The sequence below is a fragment of the Pleurodeles waltl genome, chromosome 4_2, assembly GCF_031143425.1.
Source record: "Pleurodeles waltl isolate 20211129_DDA chromosome 4_2, aPleWal1.hap1.20221129, whole genome shotgun sequence".
Classification (NCBI taxonomy): domain Eukaryota; kingdom Metazoa; phylum Chordata; class Amphibia; order Caudata; family Salamandridae; genus Pleurodeles; species Pleurodeles waltl.
The window spans coordinates 353,842,278-353,866,410 of record NC_090443.1 but is presented as its reverse complement, the minus strand read 5'-3'; the positions used below and the strand labels follow the sequence as shown (position 1 = coordinate 353,866,410).

Here is a 24,133-nt window from a genome sequence, read left to right as displayed (position 1 = left end):
TCTACAGGCCTATTTTGTGATCTGGTGGGCCATTTTTTACTGTTGACTTTTCGGATATTACCACAAACACTGCCTGCATTTTTCAAAATGCATGGTCTCCCATACTCTGCAAAGTTCTTATTCAGATTGTCTTTTCAAGGTTAAAAGTGCCATGATTTGCAAATGTAGATCACTTTTATTTTAGTGCGCTAGTCTACTATCTGCCCTAGTCAGACTTTGACTTTGCCCTTTCATTTCTGACAACTGGGTAAAACATCATTAAATCTAGATGTGAGTGTGATTTGAAACTTATGTCAAGTTGGAAATGGTTACTAGGGTATTGCGAAATTGTCATCTGGGTAGTTATTCATTTAAACTCATGTTAAAGTATTGCGCTGCAGTACTCCATCATAAACAGAGTAAAAAATAGCTCTAATGTAAAGTATATTTGTGTGGAGTTCAAAATCATGGCATACACAATTTTGTGCTTTTTTAACATTTTGTGAGATACATAAAGTTTTTTTAAGGGTGCAGCTTCAGTGCCTAATAAAACTCGTTCAAAAAGCCACAAACTGAAGTGGGTGGATAATTGTAACTTTGTGGCAGTCACCCATCAGAACACCCACAACTGGCAGGTTCTGAAGTCCGTCACTTGCGTTGTCTTGTGACACACTCACCCCACTCCAATTCTAAAGTTCCAGATTCAGATTAATCCCCATGCATAGTCATGGAGCTCCGGTCCCTTCCCCATGCCACAGCCCTCCTTGCATGAACCTCTTCCTCCTCTCCACTCTTAAAATTCTTGCTGAGGCTCCTGCTGACGTCCTGCAATGTTTTCATACCTCTTAATGGACATCAGCTCCTTAGAGTCTCAAAAAATGAATTGAAAACCAACTCGGTGCAGGGGTTTCCAGTTCGCCTTACCTGCCGCCTGACCTGCCACTGTGTTACATCAGCTCTTCACTGGTGACTGTGTGAAGGAAGTCAATGATGTGTAACATGCAGTGGCACTGTATGCATTGGCAGGTCTGGACACTTAGCATACAGTTTGAGCTACTTCACATGCGCAGGATGTTTCCTAGTTATGTGGGCCTGCGTGCGGGAAATCTTCAACAGCCACTACCCAATGCAAAGTTTACTAATTTGATGGACTTTCCCTTCACAGCAAATGAATGTGTTCTATACTAATTAAAATAAAAACATAGGCCCTCATTCTGACCTTGGCGGTCCGCGGAGAGGCGGCGGTCGGACCGCGAACAGACCGGCGGTATTAAAAATGGCATTCTGACCGCGGTGGTCACCGCCGCGACCGACCGCCACTTCCCCACTCCGACAGCCACGGCGGTCATGACCGACGGGCTGGAGTCTGCGCACTCCGGTCCGGCGGTCGACCCAAGACCGCCAACGGTATCATGACCCTGCTTACCGCCGCGGTTTCTGGCGTTCGGGAACCGCCATGCGAACCATGGCGGTAGGCACTATCGGGGCCAGGGAATTCCTTCCCTGGCACTGATAGGGGTCTCCCCCACCCCCCACTGCCCCCCCGAGTCCTCCCCCCACACCCTCCACCCCCCTGCCACCCCCCAGAGGTGGTACGAACCCCCTCCCTACCCCCACCCCGACATGCACATACACGCACCCCGACATGCACACACCCCCTACACACACACATACACAACGGGGACACATACCCGCACACATACATGCCGACATGCGCACCCGCCGAACTACACACATTGCCCATAGGCACAGCAGCACTCCCCGCCCGCATGCACGCACTCACACACCCCCTCTACACACTCACACGCACACCCCCATGCACGCACACATCACACAACACCCCCCCACCCCCTCCCCTCACGGACGATCAACTTACCTTGTGCGTTGGTCCTCCGGGAGGTGACAGGAGCCATGGGGAGGTGGCCGCCAACAGAAGACCGCCAACAGAAGACCGCCACACAGAAATGTGGGTCGTAATTCTGTGGGCGGTGTTCTGCTGGCGTGGCGGTGGAGGTTGACCAGTCTCCACTTTCCCGCCGACCGCCAGTGTGGCTGCTGGCGGTTTTCCGGCGGAACGCTCCCAGCGGTCAGAATGCGCACAGCGGCATACCGCCGCGGTCGGCGGTCTTCACCGTGGCGGTAACTCGGCGGTCTTGCGAAAAGACCGCCAAGGTCAGAATGACCCCCATAGTTTTTTTAAAGCTGTTTCAACAATAACTATATTAAATGTCTTCAATATTTTTTGCACTAAGGCAGGCAAAGAAAATAGACAAACCCATCCCAAATGGGCACAATTAGTGACATGCCATATGCCAAAATTATACTAAACATAGTTTATATGTCATAGATAGGCAGTCCCAAGCCTCCACCACGTTTGACTCTCCTAGTCATGTTCATTTAGATTAGAAATAATTCAGCCAATTATAAACATGTGAAATGTCAAAAAAGACCATTAATGCAGCAACACAACTGTCAACTATACAATAATGTGTACTCCTCCTCTGACATAAGCTCTTGCATATTGTTTTTGCTGCGTAACTCTAGTATAGCACCCAATAATAACTGACTAACCTATCGGAGATTGCACTAAAAATATGGTCCATTAAGACAATATGATTTGTCAAGAATCATGTAACTTGGTCAAGTGAACAAGGCGGGGTGAGGTTTAAAAATGTCTCCCTGGTTGAAATTTACAACTTTGGCACAGAACCACATCTCTCACTTCCCCTCTCCTCATATTCCTTACCTGGTGAGAAAAGGATGAATACATCATTCTTGTGTGATTGTAGAGGCAAAGTAGCAAGGTCTTTAAATAGGATTACTCCTGCAAAGTAGTTTAAAAAGCACTCAATAGTGCTTTTAACACAGAGTTTTGAATATACATCATGGCTGCTGGAATTATGCTATTTGCAACTACTGCATTTTCTGCATAATTATAGATTCACCGCATTGGCCACATAATCCATCACCTGCTGCATAGTCTGCAGAATGTAACAAAAAACAATTCTAGCTCAAACAGATTGAAAGTTACAAAAAATGCGGCATCATGTGTTACAGCACAGTGGAATGCCCTTCACAAAGGTTGACTTTCTGTTTTGTATTTCTGTATTTGGGAGTCAAACAGGTACTAATGAGGTGAAACATTTGCCCAGATAGTATTAACATGTATACAAAATGATTAATGAGAAGTACTATCACAGAATGTGCCAGGTTATGCATCACAATTTACCATTTCTTGCTGCATAATTTAGTCAGCTAAGTCACATAATTTGGTCATCCCCTGCTGCATAATTCCAAAGGCCCTGATATGCATTCTATATTTGTCACATGAATTCACCCATTTGGTCACAAAAACTCTAAATACCCTTTCTGGTTGGTGTAAATATTTATAAAACCTAGGTTATTATTCATCAGTATAGTTGAAAGATGTTTTTGATAATATTTACCATTTAGCAGTATTTAAAATAAAATTTTAGGATGAACACTTACTCCTTAGTGATTGATTTGCAAAGTGCATCTTACACCACTGTGTATATTCTTGGTGCTAGAAAACAATCACAGAGTAAAAATCACATCAACTGGTACCAGGGAATTAAAATAAACTAATCGTATGGTCTTTTCTAGAAGACATAGGACTGCTGATCTCTTGAAGCATTAGTGGACACCTAGTCTATGACCAGTAAGGGGAAAGAGCAACCATCACCTCCTTACTATTTAATCCCACACTGATGCAGGAGTAAGTGATTTCCAGATCTTAGCGATCTATAAGATGAAAATGCTTCAAGTGCTGATAAATTCTCAAACTTTCTCAGCCTGGTAATACTGTGTATCACTTAGTTTTGCACTCGCATTTTAAAAAGTTGTTATGTTTGGAGGCTCAAGTAAAGGTTATTACAGTAGTCTAATGTTGACAAAATGTGGTTGCTACTGAGTAGTTATAGTTAGGACCACATTTCCATAGGAAAAACCTTTTTTGCTTTGCTCAGAACTGTGTTGCTGTTTGATGAATCTTCACGAAACGTCTCATCCACCTCAGCTCTTTCCTGAAAAGGTGTAGGGTGATTCATTGGTTGGGGGGGTCCCAAAACATGTTATCCATATTTATTTTTCCATAGGAAAATTAGACACAAGCACAGCCAAAACAGGTGAGTGTATTATATCACATTTCACAGAATGTAAGATCTTGGTACAGAAAGCATGCTGTTTGTGATGTGGGGTAATTTTATTCAGCGGTTTTTAAGAAATTAAGGTTAAAACAAAATATATATTTTATGCTGCAGAGGATCTGTGGATCCAACAGATCTTGAGATAAGATTTGGTTGACTGCCACCACATTAACAAAGATGTGTTGGCAGCCATCATGAACATCGTTGACTCAACCCCCTGCCCTGAGAAAAAGGAAAACAAAGATTTAGGGGACAGGGTAGGGAAAACCAGCCCTCCTAGGCCTGAAAAGGGGGCACAAGTTATATCAAATAGTTTAATAGTGAGGAACCCTAAGGCATCCTACATTGAAATGAGAAGATGTTGGATCAGAAAGAGAAGAGCAAAAGAAATTGCAATCAAGTCTTCAAAAAATGATGAACGTCTTTCAGATAATCAGACAACTACTGAGCTAATACATTTTCTAAGAATTTAATCAAAGCAGGAAGCTTGGTTATCAAGCAATAGTTATTAATTTTGCTGGAATCCAGATTGGGTTTCTTTATTAGAACAGCTTCTAATGCCTCCTCCCATGTAATATAAACCACCCCGGAGAGTAAGGAAACATTGATCAGCTCAGTGGCCTTTTCCCTAAGAGCTGAAGCCAAAAAACCTAACATTGATGCTAGGAAGACATCATCTTGGGAACTGATAATGGCCACAGGTGGATCATATGTGAGTGTGATTTGACTGTGACATTTATAACCACATTGATTTCTAGGGCTGGTTCACCTGATCTAGCTGGCTAGGTGGGTATCTCTTTCCTTCTTCACCTCACCGCTCAATGTGCTTCTCTCCCAAAGCTGTGTGTAGGTCACAGAGGACTGCTATTCCCTGATAGAACATTTTCTGGTCTCTGGTGTGTCTCCTGGGTGCACAAGTAGCTCTAGTACCCTACTAGAACCTCCAAACAACTCTTAAGGCCACAAGTGGGCCTATCCGTTTCCATTCCATTCCTAGACTGGTAGGCACTGAAAGACAAAGTCTCACTCCCCTTCATTTTGAGTCAGCATACCCTTGCATAGGTAGATTAGAATTATTGAATAAAGCAACCAGATAGATTGGTGTTAGAGCAGTCAGCTCTTAACATGGTTTTCCTTGTCTGTTTTGGCTTCTGACCTCCTGTTTTGATCCTGTGCTGAACTTCGCTTTTGCTGGCTTTAGGACTCACAGCACTTTACCACTGATGGCCAGTGCCAAAGAGCAAGTGATCCCTGTCCAAATGGTATTGATGATTGGTTTATCCATGATTGGCATATTTGATTTGCCTGTAAGTCCCTAGCATAGTGCACCATGTGTGCCCAGGGCCTGTAAATCAAATGCTACAAGTGGGCCTGCAGCATTGATTGTGTCACGCACAGGAGTAGCTCTGTAAACATGTCTCAGACCTGCCACTGCAGTGTCTGTATGTGCAGTTTTAACGGCCAGTTCGACCTGGGAAGTGCACCCACTTGCCAGGCCCAAACCTTCCCTTTTACTATATGTATGGCACCCCTATGGTAGGCCCAAGGTATCCCGATGGGCAGGGTGTAGTGTATGTAAAAGGTAGGACATGTACTGGTGTGTTCTAGACTCCCTGCTAGTGAAATACTGCTAAATTCAGTTTTCACTACTGCAAGGTCTATCTCTTTCATAGTTTAACATGAGGATTGCCTTGAAATATCTTTTAAGTGTAATTTTTCATTGGGAGCAGATAGAGATATGGCATTTGGGGTCTCTGAACTCACAATTTAAAAATACATCTTTTGGTGAAGTTGTTTTTCAATTGTAAGTTTGAAAAAACACTTTTAGAAAGAGGGCATTTTCTTGCTTAACCATTTTGTGCCTCTGCCTGGCTCTGGAATACACATCTGGTTCAGGATGACAGTTGGGCTGTTTGTGAATTCACTCTAGACAGTCACTCTCTGCAGTCACACAAAGGGTGCTGAGGTGTGCCCTGCATATGGGTCTTCCTGGGCTAGAGTGGTGGGACACTTGCACCTGAACAGGGCTGTGCCTGTTCTTACACAAAGCAGTTTCCAACCCCCTGGATTGTGTCTGGGCCAGAGAAGAAAATCCAGGGTGCACTACAAAGACTTTCCCTTTAAGTTTGCCTACTTCAAAGGCACAAATGAGTAAAAGTATGGGCCCTCTGAGACCACAACTGCAGAACACGTCTGGACTGAGAACATTCCACCAGGAAGAAGAGCTGGATGCCGTGAGAGGGACTGCCACTCTGCCTGGTGCGTGGTGTGATGGCCTCCTGCTTGCTACTTCTGTCCTGAGAGTGAAAGGACTGGACTTTGCTTTCTACATCCTACTTTCCAAGGGTCACCAAGGGCTTGAACTGAGCTTGCCTCCTGTTAGAAGTTTCAGGGACATCAAAGATTTCATCTGCCAGTGCCTGGACTCTTCTGCTGAGAGTCCCGACTTGCCAGGTGGTGCCAAATTCAGTCCCTTGGAAGTGGAAAATGGTTTCCTGAGGAAGAAACTCCATGCATTGATGTGCCACAGCTGAAAATCGATTCAACGCCTGACCTGCAGCAGAAGAATCGACACAGCGCCTGCCTTGGGGCTGAACAATCAACGCAGCACCTGTCTTGTGGTGAGCGAATCGATGCAGCACCTGTAGGATCGACGCGGCGCTTGTTCCACTGTGATCACAGTGTGTCATCACAAAGCATCAGTCCTGGGCATCACTTTCTCATCTACCCCGCACCACAGCAAGGAACCGAGGCTGCTTGACTGGAAGCTAACACATCACCTCTCCTGCGGGGAGAGAACCAACGCATCGCCTCTCCTGCGAGGAGAGACTCGATGCATCGCCTCCCCTGCCAGTTAGGAACCAACACATCACCTGCCCTGTGCAGTAAGGATGAGATGCACTGCCTTGTTTTTCCGGTGCCTCACCTCCTCTATAGCTCCCATCATCTTTGCTTTTGATGCATTCCAGGTACTGTGTGTTAAAAAGAGACAACCATTGATTCCTCTGGATTAAGACTCTTTGAATATTTTAAAAAGTGATATGTTTACTTGCATATGATGGATTTTTTTCTTTTTTTGTTTTGTTTTATTCAGATAAATATTGGCTATTTTTCTAAAGTGGTGTGGAGTACTTTTGTAGTGTTTTCACTGTGTGTGTAGTTGCCTCTGAGATAAGACTAGCTGCTTGATCTAAGCTACCAAGGGGGTGAACAGAGGTTCTCTTAGCTATGTAACTCACTTACCTTGACTAGAGTAAGGGTCCCTACTTAGACAGGGTGCAAACCACTGCCAACTAGAGGCCCCATTTCTAACACTTGACACAAATGCTTTGGGTGATAGAAGCAGAACTAGAAAGATTGAGAAAGGCAAGCAGCTTTGAGCAATGGACTTCTGAGCACACAAAAAAGATGACCTTAGCAAACTTTGTTGGTCTATTCTAATTTAAAAATTGTTCTTGTAAATGCAGAGATTAGCAACTGAATGTGTGTTTCACCATCTTAGCTCTGGTTGGTGTGTGCAAAGCTTCTTAGTTCATTAAGCATCTATGTATTATTGCAAGCTCTAGCCATTTGGTCTTCAACTTGCTTCATTGGTAGCTCACAATAAAGAACTACTGTTAACGTGGTCAACCAGCAATTGTTTAAGAATTATTGTGTCAGTATGACCTTTCTGGCCCCAGCATAGAATCAGTCACAGAGACTGAAAGTGGCCATGCTCTTCCTGATTTAAGAACATGATCTAATTATTATTATTTTTTTAAATAATAAGAGCATGGTAACTAACCTTTTCTTAAGAGCCTAGGAACCTGACACTGGTACTGCTGAATGCCGAGTTGCTGAATAACAAGGTTACCTAGTCAGGATTACAACTCATGCCTCTTTCCTCACCACTCTACACTTCATGTGTCTTTATCTTACTCCTGCAAGTTCTTCTCATCCCTGCTTTCTCCCTTTGTCACTGGTTTTTCTGTTTCTAAACTGGTGAACTGATGAAAATTAATGGCCTGATTTACAGTTTGGTGTTCAGTTACTCCGTTACAAATGTGACTGATATCCCAGCCATGTAATTATGATTCCCATAGGATATAATGGTATTGCAATACGGCTGACAGGATATCTGTCACGTTTGTGACAGAGTAACCCATCCGCCAAACTCTAAATCAGGCCCCAAGTTTTAGTTCCAAAAAATGAGTGATGATGCCCAGAACCGGCAACTACTGGCACAAATTAAGCATCACATTACCTTAAGTGTGTTGTGTTAGATGGCACTGAGACCTCTCCTAACCATAACTTCATCGCCTCTGTATTCCAGAGGTACACATTTAAACATACCCAAAGTTCAAACGGATGTTATTCTTAGCAGCACGCGGTTAATCGGCTGAGCTATCACATGGGCTAGTCCCTGCAGACGCTGCCTGTTTAAACCCTGTTGCTTGAAGGCTCCAAAGGTCTGGTGACAACCCTCGTGTGGCCTGTTGCTCTGTTCTCCCATTCCACGAGTATATACGGGTTGTTTCTTTAAAAGTAGATTTCTTAAAACAATGACGATCAATGATTGCTTGCTTGTGAAAAAAGCAGATAGGGCCTGCGCGCGCCACCTGCCATTATTCCGAATTAAAGTTTATCCAGCCCAGGTCCCAGGCAGGTCAGTGTGACAATGGGGCTCGTGCATCTCACCCCTAAACTTTACCAAACATAGACTGGAAGAGTCATAAACGGGGATCGTTAAAGGGCAGATACTCAGGGCAAGAGACAGGTGGTGGAGCAGAGCATTGTGGGGCTTCTTAAAGTGGCAGTAAAGATTATGAAGAGAATGACAGCCTCAATGCGGCCTCTACAAGTGAGAGCATGCGATTACTCTTAGATAGGGAAGTAAACATTGTCGTGACCCGGAGGTGGTGTCAGGCACCTCAGAGCGGGGGAGGAGGGAGAGGGACATGGGAGCATAGTACCCAGGGGACAGAGCTGCTGGGTGACTAGTCCCTTTCTTTAAAAAAGGAGGAGGGTGCTGGGAGTAAATATAAAAGGCCTTGAAATTAAAAATGTCCACCAGTCTCTGACATGTATTCTAATGGAGATAACCCTCTGACATAGCCCTCTCTCTATCGATGTATCTAAAAACGTATTCATCCATATATTCATGCATTCATGTATCACCCTATTTCTCCTTCCATCACCGACTTGAAACCATTTATCCTTTTTTTACCCATGTCTCAGCCCATCCACCAACGCCCATGTCCATGCAACCATCTCTGTCATTCAGCCTTTGTTCTTTACGTATCTTTCAATTCATTTCTCCATCTTTCCATGCATCATCAACATCCGGCATTCATGTATTCACTTATCTTCAATGCATCCGTCTATCTATCCATCCCCTATCCGTCTCTTCGCTCCATTTTTCATCATCATCCAGTCATCCCTCTTTTTTATGCTCTATCAGTTCAGCCATCCCGTTAGCATCGTCATTCACTCATTGCTTTATCCATCGTCACCGTCCAACCTTCATGTTTCCACCCACCTTTCATGCATCCATCTACATATCCATCAACGTATTCGCCTCATCACTCTAACGTTCATCATTATCGAGTCATCCATTATTTTATTCTCCAGCTCTCAATGTATTCGTCCCTATGGAATCGTCATCCGTCCATCACTCCACCCATCATCAGCATTCATCCTTCTGGCTACATATTAATTCATCAGCCCACACGTCGTGTATCTATTCCTTTAGCCATCTACTAACTCCCATTGTTATGTATCCTTCTATATCTACAAACTATCTAATGAGTCTTCTATTTAAACATTCTTCCATCCACCGACGCATACCTCCATGATTCCATCCATCTATGCACTCATTACCTGTCTCGCCATCCATCCCCATCACTTAGCCTTCTATCTCTATTTACGTATATGTCCGTTCATTAATCCCTCATGCTCTCCATCATCAGCATTCAGCCTTCATTCATCCACGTCCTTCCATGTTTTCATTAATCGATTAGCACATCCACCTCTTCATCGTCATCAATTCATCCATCTTTCTGTGCTGTCTATTCATCGATCCGTCCCTTCAACATCACGTCATCCACCTATTACTCCGTCATCATCATCCAACCTTCTTCTTTAATACATTTACCCATGCATTCATCCCTATCATTCTATCCGTCATCAGCGTCCAGCGTTCTAGCTATCTATGTATTCATCGGCCGATCCATCCATTCATCCATCCATTCAGAAATTCACTCAACCCTTAATAGCATACACCGTTTTACATCAGTATCCTACCTGTTTATTCTTCTGTCTAACCATTCTTTCACCCACGGATTCACGCACCCCTGCCTCCATTCCCTGGCTGTCAAGCAACACCACCATCCAGCCTTCTATCTAACTATAGTCCACCCACTATGCCTCAGTCCACCCGTCCACCCATGCTTCCACTCCCAACCATTCCGCTATCCATCGATGCATCTATCTCTCCTCCAGTCAATGCACTCTAGGCCACCATCTGACTGTCCATCCATCTCCATCTTTCCATGATCATCCGCTCTTCATAACATCTCTCCAACTATAACTCCATCCTGTAGACAAATTTAAAATATAAATATTTGGCATGGCGGAGGGGCTCTTGCACACATGACAATGATTTCCGATTTCATAGCTCATGGGTGTAAATATTTAGCTATTAATTTTTTTTACTAGTTCATGGGAATTACTTTACTCTTGTGAAATTGAAAGTTCACTCAATTGAAAGAGAGAATATTTGTTCTACACAAAATTAAAAATGTCATTCTGGTTAACGTGTGCATTGTCTTCCAATAACTGAACTTCAGCTCCAAAATGGGGCACAAGCCTGAGTGTCCTTTTGGACCTTGATAATTGCTATATTGTACTACAGCAATAGTAGTCAAGGGAGGCATTTTCCTTGTTTGCAACAGAGCCCATGGCATCCTTGCTAAGCTACTGGTTTGGTGTAAGTCAGAGGCCTTTGATTCATTTTTCAGAGGTGAGGGGGTACAGGAAGCAATACTTTTACTCCAACCTTCCAAAATCAACATTGTGAAAATAGTACATCTTCCTGCACTTATTTTTTGGATCCTGTGTGCTCCTCAGAGTGATCTAAGGCCCAGATTTAAGAGGGTCTAGCGCCTCCTTGTTCCACATTAGCATCATTTTTTTTTATGGTAATGTACCACGAGGCCAAAATCGCCATGCCAGATTTACAAAGTAGCGCAATGCATGCATTGCTCCACTTTGTAACCCCTTGTGCCATAGTATGCCTGCGCCAGGCATAATGTATGCAAGGGGGGTGTTCCCCCATTAAGGGGGGGGCATAAAAATTGTGCAGAGAAATCTAAAAGATTTCTTTGTGTCACTTTTTTCAGCATTTTTGGTGTTAAATGGGGGCATGCCACAGTTTTCAAAGGGCCTCTGTGTACTGTTCAGCATTAGCTGAACAGTACATCAACAGCGTCAGAAATTCTGAAGCTATTGCCCCCTACCCTGTGCCATGGTGCGCTATATTTTAAATACAGCGCACATGTGGTGACAGCAGTGGGGTGCTAAGGAGTGCAAGGAAAGTGGCTTTGCAGCACCACATACCTTAAATCTGCCCCTAAGTTTGCAAATATGGGTATATCCCAGTCAGGGTGCAAGTTGAAGATGTCTGCTGTGTTGCCCCCTCCCCGCCAGAAGGCAAAAGCCAGAATCCTTTGATGGATTTAAATAGAGGTGAGCAAGTCAGGAAATTCACAGGGAGTTCAAAGCCATATCTGAGCGAAGAAGTTTGTTTGGCTCCATGAGCCAAAGAACGAGCCAAGCCATCAAAAGAGTCTGCCTGTGAATGATAGAGCAAACATCCTGTATTAACATCATAAACACTCTTTCAGATTAAAAATAAATCATTTTCAATATGTCTATTTTTAACTCTAGGCCGTCAGATTATAGGACTGTAGTTATATGTCCAAGTAACAGGTATTTTAAAAATGCATTTTTCCCTATGACCAATGCCCTGACATCACCATGTGTCAACCATGAAATGTTTATCATGCCCTCAATAGATATGGTCAATATGGTTGTTCTTATTAGAGACTCATTGTAGTCTGAAAAATCATTTCTAAATTAGGTTTTACATAGCACACACCGTGACCTGAAGGTTTTTCAAGGCCCTCTCAGATTTGATGCTCATTTAAAATGAGGCACGTCTGAGTAACATGATTTGCATAGGATCACACAATTGAGTTCGATGGGGAAGCTGGACACTGAACCACGTTCCTGGTTACCTATTATGCTATGCCGACACTAGATTAATATCTCCTTCTCCTCCCTTAACCACCAAAAGACATTGTTAAGTTTTCAATGATTTCTGGAACTAAATAAGTGCACTATGCTCAGTGTATACAAGTACCATACGTTAATTCAATCTGACATTTGTCCAAAACTAAAACATCAAACTGTCTCTCCTTAACAGCATTGAGACTAAGGGAAGGAATTATACATTTTTTTAATATTAAAGAGGGGGTGGCTCGGATGGACATCACCCAAATGATGACAATTATATGCATTAACAAAACAAAGGGGTCTCTCACTGCCAGCAAGTTTTCATTAAGACCAAGAAGAAGTGCAGCCCTCTTGGGATGTAGACAAATACCGCTAAAAACATTTTTTCTAATAGATTGTGTGCTCTTGGCTGTCAAGTCTCTAGTGTTTTCTGTCTTTAAGCATGAAATACGGGGTAAACAGTGGTGCATGAAATGCTTGGCTCAGCTCTCTTTCGCTCTCCAGTCCTCACTGAACAACAGCCACATGATCCAGTCATCCAGCCAGAACTAGACTCGCACCTTGATTGATTTGACTGTATGTAGATTTCACATGGCTTATATTTATTTTACAAATTCGTTTTTTTTTTAAGAAAACATCACTTCATATTCATATTTACGTTATTACAAAACACAGAATTTTGGTTGGCAAAACATTCCCTCAGTTAGAAAGAGAAATTACCCTCACATATTGTTTCGGCGGCCATCCTGTGCAATGCCTATCCGACCAACCCAAGACCGCCATCGCATCCTCAGACATTATAAGGCCAACCACACTGGAGCCCGTGACTGAAGCTTCTTGGCCTGTCTCTGTCATCATCTCATCGCCCCACCCTTGGGGAAAAAACAAAGAATGAATTACCCAAATCAAACTTCTCTGTTTTTGTAACTGTTAGTGCTTGGGAAAATAAATTGCATTCCTCGCAATATAGGTCAGATCACGCAACCCACTAAATTAAAATATCCTACACAATGACCCACCTGATATCACACCACCACTTGTCGTATTTGATAAATGTGTGACAAAACAGCAAGGAACCAGAATTTGTAGTGTTGAGAGTGTGGGAAAGAAATGTCATGGCACCTTGCCCACAGAAGAGCCTAAGAAGGTGGTGTTGTGGTAAGATCTAGATTGGAGTGTGGGGGGAAAAGGCCATGTTCTAGCCTGCTGTCAACTAAACAACCCTTGATCATGCTCCCTGACTCAGATGTGATGCAACTTTTCCCCTTCTTCGGCCCAGAGAAACCAGAAGTGCCTTCTTGTCAGCTGGTAAAATAACCACTAGCAGGAGGGACTGTCACTGCCAGAAATGGCACGAGAGTTTTTAAAGATGCTGAGAAACACATCCAGTCCCACCTAATTCACTTGCCCAGTGAGACAATCACACGCATAATCTCAAAAACGCGACCGTGGGCTCCACTATGTGTGTCTTACAGTTCAACAGGGCTATGCAGAGTACAATGTTGGTGACCCATCCCCTTCCATCGAGGCCTTCACTGGGGAGTGATGCGGTTCCTCCCCAGGCGAGACCCTCAGCAGGTGATTATGTGAGTGCAGTGTCAACTTAAAGATTTTTGGGGTCCCTTGTGAGGAATTTGTGGGGGCGCACAGTTTGCTACTATTTTGATTTCTGTTACTCGTTTTTCTGCTAATCCAAGCATGCACAATGCCAAATAAAATTGAAATATACATTACATTTTCAGAAACATTTGTCAGACAAAAAGGTGAAATATGTCTAGGCCTCGCCCCAGATCCTTAAAATGATAAAGGGTAGATAAAGTCTAAGGTGGAGATAGTCAGAGAGGGGAAAGATGTTGAGACAGAGAGATGTATGTGATATAGAGAGAAAAGTCAGTTTTCAAGGGAGACCCTTGATATGGTAACCCTGGGAAATTTCCCACTTTGCCCTCCAAAAGAGGTTGAACTTTTGACATTGGTGTCTCTTGGCCTCCCTAGTGAGGCCCTCACTCATTACTTATGTGAATGCCCACTCTTCCATCCAGGACTTCACTAGGAGTTGATGTAGGAGACCACCATCCAGAATGACCCTCACTAGGCAGTATTATGGGTATAACCAGTCCAGCAGGTGTGACCCCTGGCTTGCCCTAGTGACCCCTGGAACTGCCTTTATGACTCCTAGCCTCAGACGTGGCAAAATCAGTGACAAGAACTCAGAGGTGGCTGCCACTATAGCAGAGTCAGGCTTCAACCTTCTTTTCTGCTCACTTTTTTTTACAACAATAATGAATAATAAACTATCATTCACAATTACTATAATAAGAATCTAAGAATCTGGAACGGGAACTTCACTGGCATTTTAGGTAAGTAAAATAAAATGCTTTCATTGTATGTTATTTGCATACATGTGAGTAAGGTTGAGTTTGGGTAAAATAGCGTATGTGGGAGCATATATGTTAGGATGTGGGATAGTGTGTGTGTGTGTCTGTGTGTGAGTAAGTGAGTGGGTGAGAAAGTATTGGTGAGCCAGAGAACGAGTGAGCAAGAGAGCGTCAATATAAGAACGAGTGCAATTATCGTGATGTCATGGGGGTTAAAGCCATGTGCCATTACTTCCTGTGACTTTATTAAGGTCAAAGGGTGTATGACAACGCTTCTGCTACCCCTGGCATTTTGGTGAATGGACTCTCATGCCTGCACTGCAAGGAAATGTGGTGCCCCCTTCACCTTCATTAGGCAGAGATGGGAGTTTTTTAATTTCTCAGACACCCCGCACCTCTCAACCATCAATGTGAGCGGCAGCATGCCACCCCCATCCCAAATGAGCTGGAACTTTCTATTATGTAAGCGGATAACAGTGCTCCCCTTGCTACGGAAAGTTACCACCACAACTACCACTGTGGTCTCCACAACTCCTGTCTCCACCACAACCAGCACCACATGTGTCACCCTGTCATTCACCAGCACTACAACAAAAACTATCACTACCACTAAGATGGTGACCACTAACAATTCTAGGACAACCTACACCACTGCCATCACTAGCATCTCTTCAATCACCACTGCTGCCACCATCACAACTTTACCACACTGATTACTGACACTGCTCCAGTACAATGAATGCGATCACTACACCTAATACCAGCGGTCCACCGACACACCACATCCACCTCACCTGTGCCACAGACTGCCACACCTGTACCACAAGCTGCACTGCCATCCCTTCAACCAATGCTACCACTCCTATTACTACCAGTACCACAGAGCAACATGCCTCTGATCACTTCTACTATAACCACCACCAAGACCACCACTTCCATCCTCCCAGCACTGCCTCCAACCTCCACCATCACATCCAATCACAACCTCCACCACCACTGCTAGCAATGCAATCACTTTTCTTATCTCCACTTGCAGCGCGTGCGCAGTCCCCTCCTGGCCACTGCCCGTTCCACGGCTGCCAACACACGTCCATCCACATCAATGGGCCACCAGGCGCGTGGCGCTTTTCAGCTGAAAGAGTGCAAGCAAAGGAAAGAAGAGGGGGGAGTGATACTGAGGGAGAGAGGGGGAGAGATCGAGTGATGTGTGAGCGAAGGAGACAAGGAAAGAAAGGGCCATAGACAGGCGGAAAGGGCGAGGGGCAGAAGAGGCGGAGGTGATTAGATCAGCAAGAAGAAGAGGTGGAGAAGTGAGGGTGGAGAGGGAGCTGGAGGGGCAAAGGGAAGAGATCGTGAGATTGAGAGAGGGACTAGGAGGTGGAAGGGAGAGAGAAAGGTAGGCGAGAGCGCTGAAGAACACGGGGATGTGGTAACAGGGGAAGGTAGAGGAGACTGGGAGTAGAGGAGAGAGGTGAGGCAAGAGATGGAAGAAGCCCCCCAGAGAGAAGGGGAGGGCAGAGCAGATAGAGAGACAGGGAGATGGAGGAGACCGACAAATGAGGAAGAGGGAGATCCCCGAGAGATCGGGAATGATGAGTAGAGAGGGTGTAGGCATGGGAGCCTAGGGAGATTGGGAGATATTGATAGAGAGAAAGAGATTGAGACTGGCAGAGGGGGCAAATGGGCAAGAAGGCGGAGGATGGATGGAAAGAGAGGAGAGGCAGGAAAGGGGGTCAGAGAATAGCCACGGAGAAAAATATTGGGAGATGTGGGGAGGGAGAGAATATCCATGGTGCGCTTATATAACACACTATACGAACCTGAGGCATTATCCAAAGGACGGTAGACATTTCAGCGGCGCATAAAGCTGAGAGTCTGATTGGCCCTGCTGACACTTCCTCATGTGACTATCAGGCGAAGTGCAGATCAGCTATGTAAATGCACAATCTAATGGAGAGCCTCTGAGGGGAGAAAAAAAAATAGCAAAGATGATGAAAAAAAAAAATCTGAAAATTAAATAAATAATAGTGAAAATGAATGCAGACAGTAAAATAATAGGGACGTTGGTAAAAAGGACCGTAAAGGAGAACGAAACAAGTGAAGAAAAGAGAGTTATAATCAACACATGGGTAAGAAAGAAACGAAACAACGAAAACAAAGAACGAAGGCAGCAAAACTGAATTTAAAATGTAACAGAAACAAAGGTAATATTAACAAAAAAAACTGTGTGGTCAATTTAGCCTTCCAGATTACATTTTCTGGCAGCATTTCAAAATGCACCAATAAAATTTAAATTAAAAAATATATAATTTACAGAGTGGTGCCTGCAATCACTGAACACTTAAAAAAGTGTCACCGCGGCTTGGATGCGAAATGGTGTGAAGAGTAAATGCCTTGTATGTTGGATGGGGCTATTTTATGTTTATTGGGCGCCATCCTTACGTGTCCGATGTAAAATTATTTAAACTCTTATCAGGCGGGCGTCTGCTCAAGCGGGAAGGATACGGGAACGATACATACATGTCTGCATTAAATGAGCGAATAAAATATCCGCGTTTTTAGCTCAATAGAATAGTAAAGCTGGGTTATTGTGGACGGAGAACTACGAAATTGTACCGAGTGCGAGACAGATGAATGGCGGAGAAGAGGTGAACCGCACCTTTCCTATAGTCGGAGCGCAAGGGAAGGCCGTAGGAGGCACCCATTTCTTCATTTAACGAGAAGCTGCACGTGGCGAAGCAACCCACGAATATTCCACTTTCTAGGTCGACTCCAAAACTTTTAATTTACAAAAAAAAATACACTGATCTTTTAAATCGGGTGAAGAAGTAACAAGTTCTGAAATGCACACGCAGAAAGGTGCAGAACGTTTTCGTGTGTAACGTGGTATGTGTGTGTGTGTGTGTGTGTGTATATATATATATATATACACATATATATATATATATATGTGTGTGTGTAAAGAGAGAGAGAGAGGTTAACTGGGCATCAGCAGTGAGGCAGTGAGGTATAGGTAGCAGTTGTGCTATGTAAATAATTTACACCCAACAATGTGAAGGTGCATGTATAAAATGTTTAACATTTTGGTGCCGAGATCAAAAGGTATTTATCTCTGCAAAGTGACTAATAATAAACACAGATTAAAAATAATAAACCTGAGAAGCAAACTTCGAGTAACAAGCGTTATTATGGTTGATTTATCGGTGATGTCGGGAAGTGAACATTTTGTCCCCGGGGCTGTGGTGCCATAAAGCATGTATGGTGGCCCGCAATGGCCAAGGTGGTGGTTCGTGGGCGCAGTTACAGATATTCCGACATTCCGGAGTATTTGTGGAAATCCTATGCTGTCGCGATATACAGCGATATTCCGGTCCTGTGCGTCTACAAACAGTGCGGAATGTCTCTCTCTATGGTACAATCTGCCACCTATGCCAGGTGCAGGGTTCTCATTGGAACAGCGGAATAGCGGTCTTGTTTAGCATTAAAGATTGATTCTTGGGACTCACTGCCATCAATCTCACACCAAGTTGTGCTACACTCCAGCTCTTCACTATTGCGTGTGTGTGTTATATGTCCGGCTCCTCACTGTGCCTTGCACGGGACACCTGTGTGATTCACTATCAACTCCTCAGTGCAACACCATTCACGCATGCTTTCGATAAGACTAGGTTACATGTCCCCACTCTGCCACTCACCTGTGGGGACCATGCGTCAATCTCCTCGCTGTGCCAATGACATATGTGCGCTATAATTATAGCTCCTCGCTCTGCCACTCACCTCTCTGAGCTATAAACCGCTCCTCAGACTGGGTTTGGCCTCTGCCTCTCGCTCCCTCTAGCGCCTAACTCCGCTATTTACCTCTTGGTGGCTATTCCTCGACTCCTCGCTTTAAGTTTTGCCCCCTTGCCCTTCTCGAGTCATTCGCCTTCATTTGCTATCCCAATAGTTTGTCGCTCTATAAACTGCCACAGTTTGCTACCCCATTATCTCCTCACTCTATCATTCATCCCTGTGATTTACCTCACTGCGGCACTTACTCCTGGGTTCTATGGCGCCCTCTCGTCTGCCATCCCCTCTGCACGTGGTTCACTTCTAGTTCCTCGATCCTCATCATCCCCTCTTGGTGCTGTGTCTCTAGCTCTTCGTGGTGCCACTCACAAGCGTGTACTTTAACATCGGCCAACCTGTCACTCACTTCTAGGTGCTATACTTCCAGCTTCGTGCACTCACACCTGTGTGCCCTACACTTCTAGTTCCCCAAAGTGTCACACGGCTCTGGGCGCTAGAAAACCGGTTTTACTGCCACTGATAGCTCTGATCTCTAACACCGGCTCCGTAGCCATTCGAATCTATGCGCTATAAAAACAGCTCACCTCCTACTTATATCTCTGCGCTTCAGCACCAGCTGCCCTGCCGCTCATATCCATGGACGCTATTATACTATTGTTCTAGTTTCTCATTCTGTTACCTCCTTTCGTCTTTATGCCTCTAGTGTGTCCACTGTGTTACTCATGTCAGTGCGTTATAACATCAGTTCTGTTGCTAGTCACCTATGAGCGCTGTAACACCAGCTCGTCTGCCACTTACCTGTGGGAGCTATATCACTAGCTCCTCTTCTAGTCACCTCTAAGCGCTAAAGCCCCAGTCCATCTGCCCCTAACATGCGGGAGGTATAACACAGGCTCCTTTTCTGCTTACTGCAGGGTGCTGTAACACATGTTTTTTTACTAGTCACTTCTAGGCTCTATACCAACAGCTTCTCCGCTACACACCAACGCAGCCCACAGCTGTGCAGATTAGCTGGATGTGCTGTGCCTCACAATGGCGGTCGCTCGTGTGCTTTGCACTCCAGTATAACACTTGTACTCTCACGTTCTTGTTCCTGGTCCTTTCCTCTATAAATCCCACTGAGCACGCGCCGTGAGGCCACCCCGTTATTGTTGTGTAGTATTTCCTCCTTGTTCTAGGCTGGGAGGGGTGTGCACCAAGGAGCGCGAGTTCAATGGAGCCCCCGGGGCCGTGACGTCACGGCCGTGCAGCCAATGGGCGTGCAGCAGCCCCGGGGCCGCTGGAATGGTCCCGGCCGGCAGGAGTCCGGGCTCTGAGCGCGTAGGCTGCAGGGCAGGAGGGCGGGCAGGGGCTGCGGACCAGGGCGCGGAGCTCCGAGGAGCGGGATCTGGACCCACGGCGGACGGACGGGACATCGGAGGACCTGTGAGTACAGCAACAGGCTCACCCGTGGGGGCGCCTTGCCAGGGTCTGTCACTGAGTGACCCCTGGCGCAGGGCTTGTCCATAGCTCAGTGGCGACAGTGAAAGACGCCTTCCACGCCGGCTGAGGTGCCCTGACAGCTATCTGTATCCATCTTCCGAGGCACGGCGTGGGGCCCCCAACTCGCACCCTAAGACTGGCACCCAGCTGGGTGATCACTCCCTCACCCAAACAGGTCTTTAAGCCCCCTGCAGCTCCCGCCAAACACACATCTCTTTTAACGGGAGGTTTTGCCAATAGAACTGTTCTGTAGTGCATTAATGCCCTCCCTCTGCATGTCTGAATGACACACACAGCCCTACCTCACTTTGTGAAGATTACCCCACTGATGCCCATAGGACTGTTTGCGTTTGAGTGGTGGGAGCTGACTGTCATTGTTCTTGTCAATGCCACTCTACACTGCTAATGTGGATTTTTATCCTATATATATATAAAGCAGATGGAGTTCGTTGATATGTTTGCCGCTGGTGTCTATAATGCCCCTCTCGCTCGGCTGATCTTGTTTGTTTATGGTTGGTAGTCGTTGGTGATGTTTAATCTTTTATCTTCTAACAAGGCCCGCACTTGCCGAGGTGACTTTGTATCTGGTCGATAGTTTATTGACCTGTGTGCCATTTTCTTGAATAATGCCCGCTCTTTCTCCCCAGGTCTTTTCTGTCTGGTCGAGTTTGTTAATTTATTTGTGATAATTTCTTTAGTAATGCCCGACCTGGCTTGGCTGCCGTTATTTGAATCTGGTAGATTGTATTAGAGTTTGAACTCTAAGTTGCGATAATAGCAGCTCTGTATAGGACGGTTTTGGCGGCAGCTGCTGCACGGAGTTCTTTGCGATCTTGACTCTGTCTGCCAATAATGCCCGCTGCAGCCGTGGCCAGCTCGTTTAGTTGGTGAAATGGAGTTTGCAGAACGCCGTGCCATTTCTGGGGGGAGGGAGGAAGGAGGGGGGGGGGGGTCCTTCTGTTCTCCGCTATTCCCTGCTAGGGTTGTGTTAATATTACCTCTACCCTTTGGAGTTCAGTGTTTTGATGTGTGTGCCACTATCGTCCAATAACGCCCGCTCGGACTGTAATAATAGTAACATTCGGCGGTGTGTTTGCCCCCCGTGCCCATTTTAACTTCATAGTATGTGGGTTGAGTGTGCGATTTGTGATGTCAGTGGGCTTCCTTCTTTATTTTGTCCGAGGGCGATGGGCAGTTCAGCAGTTTTTCAATAACCCCTCCAACCACCACCAGTGTCCCGCAGTCACGCTAATGTCCACTTTGTGGCTAGGTCACGGTGGTGCCTGCGGTTTCTCTCTGTCCAGTCGTCAAAAAGCCCCACTTCCCCGGATGTTTTGCAAGTGGTGAAGTAGTGTGTGGGATATCCCCGTGCCCTCGCTGGCTGTTGTTCTGTGCACGAGGGTTACCTTTGATCCCTCCAGTAATGCCTGATGTGTCGGTGGTTGGTGGGAAGTGATTTGGCTTTTCCGGGTACAGAAAGTTTGAAGAGTTTTTGCTTAGAGTGGCCTGGAACGCTTTAGACCGTCAACTTTGTAAGAAAGAGCACCGATGTCGGATTTCATATTTAGGCTTCTCTATAACTTTACCTCTCCAACACATTCTGCTCAAGCCCCTTCCGCAGCCTCCACATCGTGCTTGCTTAGACCCTGGTATCTTATGCTGGTGGCCTTTAACTGTTCCCTCTTTGTTGGCTGTTTTGCGTAAGGTCGTCCTATGCACCACCGCCCCTTAAAACCCCCTTATTTTCGTGAATTTTTTAGGGTTGGCAGTTTATGTACTTGTTTATGCCTTGTTTACCTCCTCCTCGCAGGTTGCATTATTTGTGTGTGCAATTGTCCTGCACCCCTACTTAAAAATAGCTTTTCCTGAGCGCCGTTGAGACGTGCGTGATGGCAACATATTTGTACCGCAGTTTGGTTTCTGGTCTAGTAGTTACTTGATGTTACGGGCTTGTCTATTGCGCCTTTTAGTACTGTAACACCATATCGCGTACAAGCGCTTGATCTAGCTTTAGTTCTTGCTGTGTCTGAACGTGTGTTAGAGCTGTGCGCCCTACGGCCCATGCTGAGTATCGATCTGCTTCCATATACTGTTTGATTATGTTAAGGGCGTTCTTTAGCAGCACCCTCACTAGCTATCACTGTTCCCACGGGTGCTGTGTGGTGTTTCAGATTCTTGTGCGGCACTTTCTGACAATCAAAATCTGTTTACCTCTATGACTTATATAAGCGTCTGGGTGAGTTTCCTGGTTTTATGTGCGATCTTTCCTTTAATCCTTACTTTGGCTGGGTGGTTGTGCATTGTGGTGGTGTCGAGTTGGTTGATTTCTCGCGGCGAGTCTGTCTCCACCACACACGCGCCCGCGCAACACCTGCCCCAGTGGCGACATTGGAATTTATTATGGTGTTTGCTTGTTTTCTCAGCCCTTAACGCCCCCGGTGGCTGCGCTGAAGTTTTCAACAAGTGCTGGATAGTTTTTGCTGGTCGTCTGTGTAATGAACGTCTGCTCTGCCTGAGATGATATCACCTGTTGGTGTTGCGGTGACAGGACTCTGCTGTGCTGTTGTAGTCTGTGGGTGCCTCGGTGGTAGTGATATTCTGTGCCGTTAACACTCGGGCTGGCAGTGGCGATAGGATTCTGTGGATGCTGGGGTGATTTAGTAATTCTCTATGTCACTTACACTGCTTTTGACGTCACTTTATTTTTGGGGGGATTTAAGGTGGCTTTTTGGTTTAACTGGCTGCCCGACTGTGCTAACATGCTATCCGTGTTTTATGGTAGTGTTTGTTTTGAATGTTTTATTAACTCCCACTCTGTCTACGCAGGTGCCACATTCCCGGACGGACCCGGGATGCTGCCCAAGTTAGAGGCGGACTCGCTGGGACTTGCCCGAGGGGAGCAGCCTGGGGGGCACCTGCCTGACAGCAACATGCAAGGTGAGTTTCTAGGGTTCTACCCACTACGACCAAACTCCGGCGCACTTCACTCAAGTCTACCCTGACACCCACCTCCATACCCACATTTACTATACCACCCAAGTACACATAACTCCATCACACCTTCGTGGATCACCCTACCCTGAGGTCAATAGCACCACCCATGACCGCCCAGCTCCACCCACCATATGACCTAATCAAATCCCACACCCAAAAGGTCAAAATACAGCAATTAAAATTGACCTAACTCAATGACCCAGATTTAACCTAATACCCAACTCAAACTTCACCCCACCACCAAACCACACAACTCCACCCCATCATTCAACTCCACACCATTGAAGTCCAAACTGCTACAACCACCAACCCATACCCTACCACCCAACTCCCCTCTGCCACCGCCCCACCATTTACCTTCACAACACCGCTTAAACCACCCTGACTAAACTCCACAGAACCTACCCTAACCTCAACTAGCACCACCCCACCACCCAACTCACATTAATGTGCCCCATTACTCAACTTCACCAAAGTCGGTTGAACTTAGGTGACCTCCACACAGCCTCGTGACACCAGCAGACTCCCTTGGCCGTCCACTTCACCAGCAACCCCAGGTAGCCTCAAGATCAGGATATGTACACCGAGTTAATATCACCCCTGGGCAGCACCCGGACCCAAGGCTTACGTTTAAAAATGAAAGGATTTAAAGTCCCATCAACAAAACTGATAATGTCCTCGGCAAGTGTGGAAGAAAGAGACCCTTCTAAGAAAGAACAAACATGTGGCTTTTTCATGATATAACGCCCCTCCCTACAGTTGCCCTGGGCATGTGGCTGGTGCTCAAAATATGCTTTTCTTAGCAGACAGTCGGTGTACTCTTTGGCTTTTTCCATGTGTTTTGCTTTGTATAAAATTATAACCTAATCGAACAGGCGAAAACATATATAGACAGAGGTTGTGACTGCTGTCTTCGCTGTTTTTGTACAATAAGTCTCAAACCTGTATCTGACCCTGTTGTGTAAGCTGCGATCTGGTGGCGAGTGACAGAGGGACCCCCTTCTAAATGTCAACTAATTGAGCAACGGACCCTCGTCACTTTGTAGACTCGCCCCCGCCCCGGCCACCAGC

The 24,133-nt window shown here is 45.6% G+C and overlaps 1 protein-coding gene across 4 annotated transcripts in view; it reads left to right on the top strand.

Annotated features, from left to right (window-relative positions):
* Positions 1-24,133, top strand: part of NR5A2 (nuclear receptor subfamily 5 group A member 2) — a 318,062-nt gene that overhangs the window by 86,157 nt on the left and 207,772 nt on the right. For 2 of the 4 annotated variants that reach the window (XM_069231432.1, XM_069231434.1), the window contains exon 2: positions 22,895-23,005. The exons of 1 other annotated variant lie outside the window; for it this stretch is intronic. In XM_069231432.1, coding sequence (XP_069087533.1) covers positions 22,895-23,005 — 111 coding nt within the window. Of the gene's footprint in view, positions 1-19,884; positions 20,012-22,894; positions 23,006-24,133 lie in introns of those variants that run through there. One more of the 4 variants, XM_069231433.1, reaches the window with a different exon arrangement.